Here is a 15,199-nt window from a genome sequence, read left to right as displayed (position 1 = left end):
GTAACTAATCAATTTTACTGATAGTGAGTTATGTTAAATGCAACGAAGAATCGATTCGATTTTAAAGTAATGGAAATAAGTCACCGACTTCCTGACAGCCTTTTAAAACCAGGGACTGATAAAAAATCAAGAGATAAAAAAAAAACGAGGAATAAAAGCCTAAAGAAATGAGCTGCTGAATCAGCATCCCCCTAATGAAGCAGCTCCATCACTCCCACTATGCAGTTTAAGATGTCGCTGGAAGCTCAGACAAATGTAATCACCAGTCTGTGCCGATCCCAGCAGAGCACCCACCTCCACATGCAGGAGGGGAGCTCCATTCACAACAACTGCAGCCGCCTCATTACTGTTTGGCAGCTCGACAGTCGAGGCCTCGCTTGCAGTCAGATTTCAGATGAGACGCTTCACCAGGATCCGACCGCGTGTTTGGGACGACAGAGAGCGAACGATGGTGTGGTTTTCAAAGAGTTTGACACGACCAATACTTGTCATGGCCTCCGCCGAGGAATGATGAATAGGGCTGTAGAAAAGTCAGACAGGCAGGGAGGAGAAAGAGCAGAGGATGGGGGACGGGGACGAGAGGCGGAGATAAATGGATAGAGAAAACATGAGAGGAATCTGAGGTGTACTGTTAAAATAGGAGCCGGTGTGGTAGGAAGTTATTTAATCACTGTCTTCTTCTGCGTCTGTTTAAACAGATTCCTCAACCTTCCCCCGTGCCACCGATTTGAATTTGCATATGATGATGTCTCCAGAGAAACACTGCCTGGACGATGACACTGGGAATTAGGTCCCAGGAGGAGGCGGTCAGTGTGTTAATGAGATAATTTGTTTAAACTGAGGCGAAGCAGGAGAACAGGAGGCGTTTGTCCTGGAGGTGAATCTCAATCCTTTGTTTTTCCAACACAAACAAAGACTCGACACCTGATTTTCTGAGGCCAAAACACGATAGATGGAATCTTTTCGTAAGCGCCCGGTGAGGTCCACGATGAAATCCCCATAATAAGAGGGAAATGAGAGAAACAGAGTTAACATTCCACCATTGTTGAAATTGCCTCGTCTCACTTGAACTACTGGCAACACTCAGTCTAGGCTTTGATGGACATGAGACACACAATACGAGTCTGTTTTAGCCTAAAGTCAGTAAATCGACAGGGAGAAACGTGTGCTGCATGTTTTTGTGACTGAATTCATACGAGGTGTTAAAAGTGTATCTGTCAGCTCAAAATGGATTCCTGGCCTTTCACCTGAAAGGTCGTTTCATCTTGGTAGAAATGTGATTCATGGTTTAAGATATAGAGACAAGGTTTTGTAAAGGGACACAGACAATGTGCTGGGTTCTCGTTGAATGTGTCAGTATAGGTTGGTAGGACTTTTGTTCCCATTGGTAAAATAATGTCAGATGCTTCTGTTTTTCTGCATGAGTGTCCTGTGGTGTCGGAGTGAAAGGATTCAAATCTGTTTGTTTCATACAGGTCACGGTCGCTGGTAACCAGGATGCACTGCTCTGGAAGGAAGAGAAATACAGTGGGGGAGTCATCACTGCTGCTGCTACACAGTCTGAAAGGTACCAATATCTACAAGGCTGAAGTTTGAGGAAACAAAAGTCACTGCATGAGAGAGAGAGAGAGAGAGAGAGAGAGAGAGAGAGAGAGAGAGAGAGAGAGAGAGTATTTTATTATCGTGCACCAGAAATGATGACTTCCAAAATGAGATAAAGGTCGAGCAGCAAACAGGTTCCACTCGAGAGCAGACGAGGAACTCTTCGGTTCCTGTGCAACAGCCTCGACTCATTTGAGTTTATCTCAGAAATTAGTGCAAAGACCTGCAGACGTATTTCACAGAGTTCTACATATTGTTATATAATGATTATGAGCTTGAGCATCAATGTTTTTTTGCCTCTTTTTAAGCGAATTTTTGAAAATGTCACATTCAAAGTCATGAAACAGGAAGTATAAGAATTCCATGGATACAATGAGTTTGACTGTGGGCATCAACGTGAGCCCCGTTTCCTCTTGGTTCACATTTAGAAAAATTTAATTCGCCAAATCGACTCTTAGCAGATCGTTTTGTGATGTTATAACAACTATCATCAAACTAGAGGGAAGTAGGGAACTCTAATTTTGAAGGCAGCATTAATAACTGACAGATGGCAATAACCAATCGGGAGCACGCCTGCCCACAGGTGGAATAGTGTGGTGTCAGCACTGAAGAATGGTCCGTCTGCATCCATTATCATTCTAATAACGTGGGAAAGAAACACCCCGGCTTGTTTGGTTTTCTTGAAACAATGATGCCTCTGCAAAGCAGTGTTGGGGGGAACATTTGGGAGCAATCCCCGTGTTTGAAGTGTCTAATTACCCTCGAAGAAGATGCCACAAAAACAGTAGAAGACCCTCAGGTGAGAGACACTGGGACAGAGGTTGTTCTTGTTGCTTCCTGTGGCGAAAGGGGATTTTCAAAACTGTAACACGCTGGAAGTGGAAATGGAGAAGAACACCACTGGAAACTGGCCTCTAATGATGGTCTTATACCCAGAGTCTACATCAGGTGAGTCAGACAATGGTACAAGTAAAAGTTACTCACTGGATCTCCATCCTTTAAACTCTGCTTTGGTGCTTTGATGCCAGTTCCATACGAGGTGAACCCGGTCAGGGATTTAAACCCGGAGTGTTCTGGGTGTGAGGTGACACTACAAACCACTGACGCAATTACAATTCTGAAACTGATTTCTCTCGGGATACAGAACAATCCTCCCGGTGACGTGGGGACGTGTGTAGGCAACAGATGTCGTACAAGATGCCAGCTGTGAGGTGAATGTTAAATCTGACTCCACAGTAAATTAGTGAGTGTGTTGGTAATATGGCAGCAGCTGTGATGTGAGGGCAGCGGCACGGGCAGCTGCAGAGGGAGGCAAATATCGATTAACGCAAATCACACTCAGAGGTGACAGTGACGGTAAATATCTGGCAGACTCTGACAAATAGGGAAGTTATGTGACGAACAGCGGATTCATGACGGTCACACGGGTCGGCTGTACAAGATGCCACCTCATCTAAGAAGAGATACCACCACATACGGAACTTGTAACTATCGGCAACTTTCTAAACTTCAACTTGGGCTAACAACCTAAAGTTGCTTTGTCCGACCAGAATTCCAAAACTTGACTGAACTTAGTTTGCGAACATATGTACGAGAAGCAGACGTCAACTTATTTATAAAACTGGAACCAACAAATGTCTGGGAGGCTAAACATGGGTAAGGCCGTTTTCTGAGCTAAATGCTAATGTCAGCATGCTAACGTGGTGCCAGTGACAATGCTAACATGCTGAGGGTTAGAAAGTATAATGTTTGCCATGTTCATTTTCTCAGTTTAGCACTTATACTTATACTTATAACACAAAGTAGCCTATTGGACAAATTTGAGTTTTGACGTGATGATGGCGCAAGGTGGAAAATGGAGGGATCACCAAAGTTGTTAGGATTCATCCTGAGGAGCCCTGGTTGAAGGACTGTACTTATTTTGTGCTTTCTCACTAAACATTACACAATCAATCAATTAATCCAATAGCTGGATGTTGAGTGTTGGTTTATTTATTTCGCTGATCATCTAATGAATTTACTGACTTTCAGCTTTAGGCTAAACCCCCCCCAGGAAAAGCAGTGGGTGTCCTCCGAGTACAGATTAGGAAACTGAGCGGCAACAGATGCCCACAGTTTGCGAAGAAAACAGTTTCCCCCCCACAGTGCTGTTACAGAGGTTTTTTTTGCAGGGATAGGATGGTGGGAGGTTAACTTTGGTGTCATGGAAACAGCAGCCCATAAGGCCTGGTGTGAGCAGAGCAGAGGGAGGCTGTAACCAGGGGCAACTGAGTGGTAAGTGGGGTTATACTGTATCCTTGATCTGAGCAGAGGTAAACTGCTCGGTCAGTGTTTTAATGCTAAACGAGGCCAGGAAACTTCATTTGTAGCTTTAACAGCAGCAGCAGCTCTCAGCTGTTTTAAGATGAAGGACGACTTTCATTAGTCAGCTGGTGAATTTGGACCCAAACACATGGACGTCATAAGATGAACATCAGTGATGAACATACAGTAAAACCAGCACGTTCAGTTCACAGTACATCCAGAGGTTTATCAATCTCACTCAGCAGTTCATAAAAAGCAAATGAACGTTATCACTGGGTGAACTCCTGCCCGCCTGATTCACTGAGAGACCTTTAAGCTGAGTTATTATGCACATGACACACTCACACATTCAGACACGCCCCGGCAAGGCCACAGTGTCAATCATGAGACATGTAAATGTCATGTCTCAAGTGCCCCTGATGCTTTCAGGGTCACAACATAATAACATCATCCTCCAGTAATACACACAGATGGCGAATAGTGGTTCTACAGCAGATAACAGGCAACATCACCTCAGTGGCAAACTACCGTCCACAGCTCGAGTCTCTCCTGAGCTCAGAGGAGAACGAACCCTGAGCAGTTTAATGTCTGAGCATCGACGCTGCTACTCATCCACTGTAGATGTGTTCACCTTGGAAACCCCAAGCCTTTCAGAGGCTGAGGCCGAGGCAGGCACTTCCTCGGATCGAGCACATTTCAAGGAGAGATTGTAGATGCTGCTTCCAAAGCTGAACTGTGAAATATTACACGTCTTGTTTCTTTACCTGACAAAATCCAAACTATCAAATTGGGTTGACACCGTGACTTGTGAAAAGTTGAAGAGGTTGAAACACATGTTGGACACAGATTGAATTCAGTCCGGTGAGATACAGACCTTCACAGAGAACTGTAGGTCGGATAAACTGACTGATTTACCATCTAGTTTGGGCTCTAACCTCAAAATTAAATTTCAGAAATTGAGGTTAACTGTGCGTTTATGGAGCATTTGGACTAGAGTGTGGATACCTGACCCAAGCCCCTCAGAACACATCAGGATCCATCAGGAACCGTTGGGCTCAAACTAAAATATCGATCACATTGGCTTTGCTCTCTTCTTGATTTTTAACACTGCACACGTCTGTAATTAGGAAAACCAAGCGATAACCATGCATGTCAGAACTAACAGGCTAAACATATGTGTATGTAAATATGAGGTGGAAGTCAACGAGGAATAGACAAAAATAACTCCAGGCACGTCGCCAACACCAAACAGGAGCATGAGGAGACACCAGGGAGGCCGAGCAGAAGCCTGAGGTGAGACTCGGGAGGCGAACACACAAACTAACAGAAGCACCAACAGTAATCCCATCAGGATTAGTGAACACAGGTAAATCACATCAGGGAAGGGGAGAGAAATCAAAGATAAAAACGTATTTTCCGATCGTGGAACTGGTTTACGTTACTGGAAAGAGTTAAATATAAATGATATTAATAAGCTTCAACACTGGATGGACGGCGGCTCCACACACGCTGCCAACTGACTGTCAGCTTTTTTTTCAATTATCTCATAAAAATGTATTAATTCACTTTACCACATGCCTCCGTTCCACATATTCCCCTGCGTACACACACACACACACACACACACACACACACACACACACACAGACAGACGCCACAGTACAAACAACCACTGGGTGTAATCTGTTCATGACACAATGCAGCTCTGATCTCATCACTGTTTGTTTGCTTAGATTCTCCAGAGGATCTGTGTGTGCGGTGAGAGACAGTTGTTGAAAATGTCCCATCAGTGAATCGATGATTGCGCCCCACACCTCCGGCACTTAAAGGATAATTATGGTATTTTTAAACCTGGGCCCTATTTTCTCATCTTTCTGGGTCTAACAGATTAAATGGGACAGACGTGTTTGGAATCAGTCCAGTGTTGAACCACAAAGCTGCAACTGACAGAGGAGAGGCTGCAGTCTAATTTGAATGGACGTTAATCTGTGTCCGACCACGTCCACTAAAAGTGCCTGTTTTTGTCCCTGTTTTTGTCCCTGATAGGCTCAGATTGTTAATTTAAGAGCCTATGGAGACATTAAGGAGAGGATCCCTGCAGCTGGTGACATGTGCTGTCGCCTCCACAAAGATTTGGAACAGTTTACATTTAGAATTTACTTCCTCTTATATACACGTATCTAAAGGTAAACTAACGACCAAACATGTTTAACATACGTACGTCGTGTTTTCATCACCTACTCGATTGCTTTGTGCTTATTTTCAATTCTGCAATTGTATTTGCTAACTTTTTTAACTCTATAACATTATATTGGCAAAGGTGAAGACTGCAACCAATCCTGCGAACCTGGTCTTTTTCTTCTTCTATTGTTTTTTGCTGTCTCAACTTCCTGATATTAGTTGGATAGTCTGAACTTTGCGTTTTCACTCTATGAATGAACCGAACCATGGTTCAATTGGATCTGGACTGAGACCATCTCTTAGGTCCAACTGAAGTTTGGAACCTTTTCTTTTGGTTTGGACTAAACTGAAAAGTCCGACGGTCTGGACCAATCAAGGTAGATGTGAAAGTGCCCGAGTGTCCTTGAGTTGTTTTTATCTTAATTTATGCAACTCCCGTCTCCTGCGAGGTTTAACTACTGTTGTTGTTTTTCCAATGAACTCTGGGATCTTTGAACAAAGCAACATAATGATTATTCCTGGTTAAGCAAAGAGGATCTTTCTCTGTAGACCTTTCAATCATGTTTTTAACTATCTGAACCTGTCAGAGGCAAAAACAAGAACTTTTACTGGACGTGTTTCACCGTGGACGAATGCATTGTGCTTCTTGGTTAAAAAAAACTAAATGATTTAGACAAGCTTTAGAGTTTAGAGGCTTGTTGGTTTTGTTTATCCCTCCATCCCCGAGTCAAATCTCTTTGTCACACACTCTGAGAGCGAAGTCAGAGCGGATATAATTACACAGGCGTGCAGGGGAAGTGGAAGTTACACGACGTGGGAGAAGAGTGGAATGGCAATGAAAGACAAACACTGGTAGAGAAAGCTGGGACCGACTGAAGGAGGACTCGAGGGATGAGTCAGAGAAGGAAGAGAAATAGGAGGGATGGAGGGTGAAGGTGCCAAATGGCCACTCATCCCAGGGCAGCTCAGCCGCCTTTGAGCAGTGCCTCCAAATGTGGATCATACCAGCAGGGAGGCCCAGTTTAAAAAGCCTTGATGCAGCTCACACTGCAGGGGGGAGGCAGGGAGGAAGTCAGGGTGGATCAGAAATGGGAGAAAAGAAGGGAAAGAAACCCGAGGATCCAATTCTTGGATTGAAAGAAGAGAAAATTAAAATGACTCTTTTCGCTGAGAGCAATTCTAGAGGAAAAACTAACGTATAATTAAATATCTGTGGTGCATTAAAAGAAAGAAAAAGCTGAACCTTTTGAAATCAAGTCTTCTATTATCTTCTCCTCTTACATTATATCTTACCCACTTCAAAATGTTGGGACTTAAATTCAACCACCCTCCTTTGTTTCAAACAAATCCTGATAAAATCTGCGTATAATGACGATTCTGTATCTGAAGCTTTTCATTTCAGCTCAGTGCTGCTGGAGTTTTGATCCCGAACCAATATTCCAAGGGAATGAACCTGAAAGAGGGAGAACTGATCCCGACCCAGCGGAGGGCAGAGAGCGTCAGGTGAGGAAAACATCTTCAAAGGGCGTCTTAACTCTCTGCCTTTGATCCAAATCCAGACGACCAAGACGGCGAACGGAGAGACTTCAATCCCTCTGGTCTCCTCCCTCCCTCCTCTGTCCTCTGCAGACCGGCAAAGAATCTGCATTCGATTCGTTTCACTTTTCAATTCTGCTGTTTCCTCCACTTCGCATCACTCCCGTACCACAGCGCTAACTAATTCACACCTCGTGCTGCAGGAGCCATGTTGTTCCTCCGTGTCAGGTCAAGTTATTACCTCCGCCAGGAGATTGTGTTTTCATCGCCGTGTCTTTGTTTGTTTGTCAGCAGGATTTCTCCAAAACTACTGAACCCATTTCCGTGACATTTTGTGGACCCGAAATTCGAATTTTGTAGCCTTGTCGGATATATGTGACCTCAGAGTGTCCCTCTATAATTTTCTATGATTGACCACGAACCTCGGTGGAAGGACGGGACATAAACCAAGAAATAACCCTGAAATGAGATCCAGGATTATATTTAACATTGTGAGTTTGGGCTTTTTGGACATTTTCACTTATTTACCGGGGAATAATTCATGGATTTTTTTTCTTTTAATCAGGCATATGTGTGTCCCACATATAGCAAAATAGTGTACGCCCAGATTTATCCCACACTGTCACACTGCTGACTGCACTGATGACAGTCCGCTCCTGTTTGCCACATCTAGGCCACAACTAAGCCACAGCAATACCACATTTCAACCAAAAGTGGCCCGAATTAGTTTTGTGCTATTTGGGCCATATTCACGATTGAACACGTGGGCAATTTACGTTCACATCCAGATTACACTTTACCTAGAGCACCACATGTTTGACAAAGAAGGCCCACATTTGTTTTGGGACATTTTGTTCCACATTTGCCATTTTACAAGTGGGCAATTTTAAGGTCACATCCACTTTGTCGAGGACAGAAGGAGGCATCAAGTGTTGCATCCTTGACAGAGGTGGCCCACATCTGTATGCTGTCTGCAATATGGTGCAGCTTGATTGAATTTAAAGAGGCTGTTGGGCCTTGGCAGAGGAAGGAGCTCTACTGAGGGACATTTTACTTTAGTAATGAATTCAAAGCAAGACTTTGACATTTTTGTAAATAAACTAGATGACTTTAATTCAGATTACTCAATTACAAGACTCATGTTTGAAGAAATGAGGAGATAGACATCTTAGTTTAGCATAAAGAAAGCAGGAGACACAGCTCTGTCCAACAAACCAGCCTTTCTAAAGCTCCCTTATCTATTTCAAACAAAAATCTAATATTAAAATGACGAACTGTGTCTTTAAGAGGAGCAACTCGCTCTTTATTCTAATCTAAGATAACCACCTGCCTGCTTTATCTTTATATTTAGTGCACAGACATTGGTATTAATCTTCTCATCTCACTCTCAGCACGAACGCTTCTCAAACGTCCCTACAGATATGTTAATTTTAAATTACGCCTGAGTTCAGTGGGACACATTATTAACAATCTTCTCTTAGAAAGTTCCACAACAAAACTGACAGCTCGTAACATTTCTACACTTCAACTCTCTCGTGTTTGAAATCCTCGTCTGTGAACATCATCAAACCAGCAGTTACTGAGAAGAAATAATTCACGTGTGACATAAGGACTAAAAATACACAGAATAATACTGTTAATGACCTGTTCACGGCTTAAACTGCAAATCTAAAGCAGAGATTAGTGCGAAGACAATAACAGTTTCTTTCTGTGTGAATGAATATATTAACATTTTATACAACTATTCATCTGCATTAAGTCAATTTTGATTTGTATAAAGCAAGAGTAGATTGGTGAGAGAAAATATAACCACAAGAGCTGTGATTGGTCCTCTTGGTAGCATCACATCCGACAGACAGTATTTCTGGAATCTCCTGCTTATTTGTCACCATTTATGAGTTGAGTTGAAGGAACGAACACGTAGAGAAGAGTAGTGAGAAGAAGTAATTGCTTCTCAACGTCACTCAGCTCCAACTCCAACATGAACTCCACTAGCTGGTAGGTAGACGTGTTTCGTTATGTAACAGAAACAAAATCCATGAATGCAAACAAGGCGATTCAGACTCGAGGGCGACAAACTCTCTTTGCTGCAGACGTCAGCCTTTGTAACACAGCCGACATTTTAAATGCTCAAAAAGCTGGGACGCACTAAAGGGAGAAACCGAAAAGCAATATTTCGGGAAAAACATTAGCCTCCAGTGGGTTTTGGCATGAAATGAGTGTCTCGTTGTCTTTCTAAACATTTTATTATAATCACTTCCCTCCCCGTCCCTCAGACACACGTTCCTCTCTCTCTTCTGGCGTCTGTCTCCCTCAGCGTGCGGCGCTGTGGGGCTTGTTAGCAGCAGTGTCAGTGATTAAAGACTGCAGGTAATTAGATACACATGACACCGTTCTGACGAGCTGCAGCGTCTAACAGAGCGCCACTGTTTCACTGTTTACACACTAATCCTCACCACCAAGGTTAACAGACGAAGACTTAACGGACACACATGACCGATAAGTTTGTCAAATCAAAAGTCAGTCTCATCACAGGCCGCAAATATTCTGCAGATTTTTCCAATATATATATTTAGAGCAATAAGGCAACAAAGTTACCATGGTTACTGTGTTTTTAAACCCTCATGGCCGTCTGTGATTTTTGTTTCAAAGTTTTCAAATTGGGATTTTCAGTCTCAGTTTCAAATCTCCTGCTGATCAAACTCCTTGAACAATATTAGCTCATGGTCTCAAAATAAAAATTCACTGCCCTCGGGCAAATGGTTCGAAAGCGTTTTACTTCGTATCTTCGAAATAAACCAATTCCTTTATATCTAAAAATGTCAAACTTTTCCTTTAAATTTCAGAAGCCCTGAGCCCAACAGCTTCTACCTGCCACAGGTTTGGGAAGCAGACAGTTAACACAGATTGGATCCATCCCGGTTCTCAGATGCGTGCATCATGATTCAGCTGATGAATAAACCATGAGGTAAAAGCTGCAGCTCAGGAGCGTCCTGCTGAGTGTCTGCACCGACTCGTCTCCTCCATCAGTTTGTCTTTCTCCACTGATTGATGTCCCGTCTTCCTGTCTCACTGTTTCTGTTGACAGCGACGTCTGACTCCAAATCTTTGTCCGTCATTGTTCTCCAACTCTAACGCTGCTCATTCTAAGTTGTCTTGGTTTCTTCACAGCCTCTTGTTTGCTTTAAACTGCTCTTCTTTGATTCTCTTTTATCATCACTTATCGTTCGTTTCCCTTCAGTCTCTCCCACTGTTGCCCTGACGATGAAAGTCTTTATCCCTGAGCTAATATTGGAATTATCTGAAAAGGACAACCAGGACAAAAAGAGACGGGAACCTGCCGGAGGAGCTGAAAACTCAACCCTGAGGATTTAAAGTTTGAAACTTGATTCACTTTAGCACAAACTCAGTTACATGTGTGGTGCTGAAGACGAGTGATGACAGTGAATTGTTCAGGGGCCTGTTGGCAACTTGTTCTCTACAAATCCGACTTCACCAGCATTGAAACGGAGACAAAAATATGAACATGTACTCACTGTGCTGCCTGTGGATCTACAGAATGTAATGATTCTATAGAAATGTATTAATTATGTTAGAGAATGTCACCGTGTTAAATGTCAGGCTGAGGATTTTAATGAGTTTCTTCTTGGGATAATGTCTGCGCAGAAAGGACGGAGGATTTGTTCTGTTCTTAACTTCCACATACGAGGTTACGTTTTCATCTGCATCTGTAAAAACTACTGGACAGATAACATGGAACTTGGTGGAGGGATGTGTTGTGGGTCTGGGAATTAAATGGCGAAATGGTGAAGCACATGATTTATTTGAGTGTTGCTTTATGTTTTTACACCTTCTGATGAATTTCACAATCTGATTCTCATTTCTCAACATTTACGTTTCTTCCTCAGCTGCTGGATGAGTCGTGACACCACGGCAGAAAGACAGAAGACACAGAAACACAAGAAAAGCATATAAAATGAGGACATCATCTGAGTTAATGTGTCAGCGATCGTTTCTGTTTGGCCACACTGAAGAGAAATATCCACCCTCCCGTTTGCTTCCAGCGTTAATGTTGTGATTCTGTCTCGACTTGACAGCGTGGATCAACAAGCCTCCCGAAACCCCGTCTGCTTTCCGCCTGCGCGTCAAACACTGGGACGATAATTAGCAGATGGCTGATGAGTCGCAAGGCAGAAAAAAAATATCCTACCCGCTAACTGACAGGAACGAAAAAGAAAAAAGTTTCTCCATGTGTCTCCATCTGTGTTAGTGTCTCCAGTCTGTCAGTGAGGAACCACAATGTTCTTCTCTACATATATCGGGTGGATAAAGGCTCTTTGAACTCACTTACTCATTTACGACACTGCTTATTTTAAAGAAAATCTAACAGGCCAAACAATTCAAACATTTATGAATATCTCATAACTCATCATGCTGTGTGTGCACTGGAAGAAATGCAGAGTAAACACACAACCCTGGCTCAGGATTTGGGAAAGAGAGAAAGATGGACGACCCAAAGACCTCAACACACGCCAGGGGACGGGAGGGCGACCTGAAGACGTGGCCTCAGATAACTAGACTAGCCTCAGGAAAGGATTGAACACAGTTTGAGTTGGAGCTCTACCAGTTTAATTGAATGTGCAATTAAAAGAAAAGGATTCTTTTTCACAACGTTTCCATTTCACTCGCAAAAAGATCAAGTTTCAAAACTGCAGCAGCTCAATGGACTGAGGCACATTAGAGGTGCTGCTGAGTGCACGGAGTAAAATAAGTGCTGTCAAATGATGCAACTGTTTCAGAGAATAATGGGAAACACTCCAGCAGCTGCAAAACAATGGCTCAGAGTCAAAAAACACACACACACAGACACACACACACACACACTCAGACAGACGCTACGACACACTCGTACACTTGTGATTATATTACACACAAACACAAAAACAATGCTCACTGATGCATGCAACTTGTATTTGCAGGAGAGGTGGATGAATAATGTACATGTACCAATGCACACACGCACACGCACACACACACACACACACACACACACACACACACACACACACACACACACACACACACACACACAGCATCACAGGGGCCGGACGTCCGGCTCTGAAATCTCTGCCGTGAACGTAGAGACAGAACTCGCCCAATTAAAACTCAATTACTGCCCCGCTGTCAGTTAAACAATTCTCTGTGTAATTCCTCATCCTTTCTTCACCCTGCTCCTCTTCCTCTTCCTTTCCCCCCCCCGCCTTTCCTTCATTCAATCTCTCCCTCCCTCCCTCTTCTTTTTAACAATTCTCTCCTCTCTCTCCGTTAGCGTCTCCCTTCCCTCTCTCACTCATTAAAACTGTTCCCCGGTCGTCTCCCAGGAGAGAGGAGGGGGATAAAAATAGCTCTTCTTCAGCTTGTGCTCACTGGTTCCTTCTTCCCAGCCTCCGTTCCATACATCAAATAACTCCTGTACGTTTCTGCATAACAACCATCGCTTCCTCCTCTTCTCTCTCAGCCCCTCACCCATCCGCCTCTTCGAACACCGTTCCCAACAGCAGCTGAGTTATGGAAACACCCAGAGAGACTGCTATCGTAAAGTTGCACACGATCCTGCAGCTCGTTTGTGACGGAGAGAGGCCCGCTCTTTGCTCGGAATGCGATTAACAGGAAGGGAAAAAAAATGTAAATTTTGTTTTTAAACTGACGTTGTGTGTCTGAGCGGTGGCTAATTAGGCAGAGCAAAGCATTTAAAATGTTGACGGCTGATGCCACAGTGCGTTGTAACGGCACAATCGTCCCTCAGAATAACCCCAGGCGAGAGCAGAACGTCACAAATCACAGTGGATGGTGTCGGCGATTAAATCATCTGTGAAAAAATGGTTTATGTTCGCTGGTTTGTAACCTCAGTGGAGCATTGTATTCAGTGTGCATCTACACACACACACACACACACACACACACACACACACACACACACACACACACACACACACACACACACACAGCTACTAATTCCAGAAATCTCTGTGTGTCTATATTGCCGCACATTTGAGTCCAGAGCATGATGACACCGACGTCGGCCCTTTACGCGTGTATGACTCCTCGTTTTCATCATTTTCTACTTGTATTATTTTTGTTCTTTGTGTCCATCAGATGTTAGAAACAGCAGCTTCTGTGTCTCGCATATCTCCGCCCATCTTATCGGCTTCCAACTTGTATTGTAAAGGGCTCAGGGAAGAACAGTGTTTGGTGCGATATGATATGTTTGTATCTGTGACTGGTACTCATCAACGTAAGTGACGATGTCGATCGTGACAACTGATTCTCCGGTTCAGGTTCTGCTTCCTGCAGCTCTTTGTGCAGCTTCGTTGTTTTGTGCACTAACAGACACTGGTACACACACTCGTGGTTATTGTGCTAACGAGTTATGGAACATATAAGCACTGACTAAATATAAAACCATGGCAGTGTGAGTAAAGTGAATTTCTTCTTTACAGAGAAACATTCTGGGAACTGGAGAAAAAGCAAAGAAGTAATAAGTTTGGATAGGACAGAAATATGTCCACACACACACACACACACACACACACACACACACACACACACACACACACACACACACACACACACACACACACACACACACACACACACACACACACACAGGAAGCACAAATGGCCATCTGGCTGCTATGAAAGCAAAGCTTTTTGGGCTGTTTCCTCATTAGTCAAACGCTTTTTTGTCAACGACACAGTGATGGGATAAAAGAGGCGGAGAGGGAGGTGTGGAGAGAGCGAGGAGAGATGGATAGAGCAGCAGGAGAGGAGACATGTGGAGGAGATGAAGAGGGAGAGAGAGGAGCATATATGTGATGCCAGAGGGTATAAACAAACTGCTCACTGGCACAGCTACATGGTAACGTCAACTTTCCCCTTTGAAAACACTTGAACGTTCGCTAAAAATACAGCTCAGTGCAGCAGCGGCGGCTCAGACAGGCAGATCATCACTCGCTGGCTTCCTTCAGACAACAAATCTCACACTTCTGAGTAGAAAGACCTTCTTCTGTCTGAAAACACTCCCAGCGAGGTCAGATAAAACTGTCGGAATAAGTGAGAGTCTGTTCGGATGCACTGAGCAAATCATTTCTGGAACCAAAGCCCATTAAAAGGAACGTAGTCATCTCTGTGGTTTTACCCTTGTGTAGAAATACATTAACCTCAAGTGCTTAAATGTATTTTTTATTGCTTAACTGATATTTTTATGTCGGGTGGATCACGCATCGATATATCTTCTAAAATCCCTTCTCACATTTTTCCAGATATCTCAGCGATGGATCATTTAAAACTGAAACATTAAGACTTTAAGGCATTTTCATACATTTGTTTCTCTTCAGATCTGCAGAGGGAAGATATGATAACGAAGGAATTCACTCACCGTCTTTGTCAGCTCTTCTGAATATCTGTGAACACAAAACGACACAATTCAGTTATTGTAAGTACAAGGAAAGTTATGAGAGGTGTGAGAGGTATAAAAAATGTCAGTGAAACATTTGATGAAGTCCAAAGTGGTGTT

At 43.4% G+C, this 15,199-nt stretch overlaps 1 protein-coding gene across 3 annotated transcripts in view; it reads right to left on the bottom strand.

Moving 5' to 3' along the window:
- Positions 1 to 15,199, bottom strand: part of necab2 (N-terminal EF-hand calcium binding protein 2) — a 108,815-nt gene that overhangs the window by 89,036 nt on the left and 4,580 nt on the right. For all 3 annotated transcript variants that reach the window (XM_035157786.2, XM_035157789.2, XM_035157787.2), the window contains exon 2: positions 15,062 to 15,086. In XM_035157786.2, coding sequence (XP_035013677.1) covers positions 15,062 to 15,086 — 25 coding nt within the window. The remainder of the gene's footprint in view (positions 1 to 15,061; positions 15,087 to 15,199) is intronic.

The sequence above is a fragment of the Hippoglossus stenolepis genome, chromosome 5 (assembly GCF_022539355.2).
Source record: "Hippoglossus stenolepis isolate QCI-W04-F060 chromosome 5, HSTE1.2, whole genome shotgun sequence".
In the NCBI taxonomy this organism is placed as follows: domain Eukaryota; kingdom Metazoa; phylum Chordata; class Actinopteri; order Pleuronectiformes; family Pleuronectidae; genus Hippoglossus; species Hippoglossus stenolepis.
This window is presented reverse-complemented; position numbering and strand designations above follow the sequence as displayed.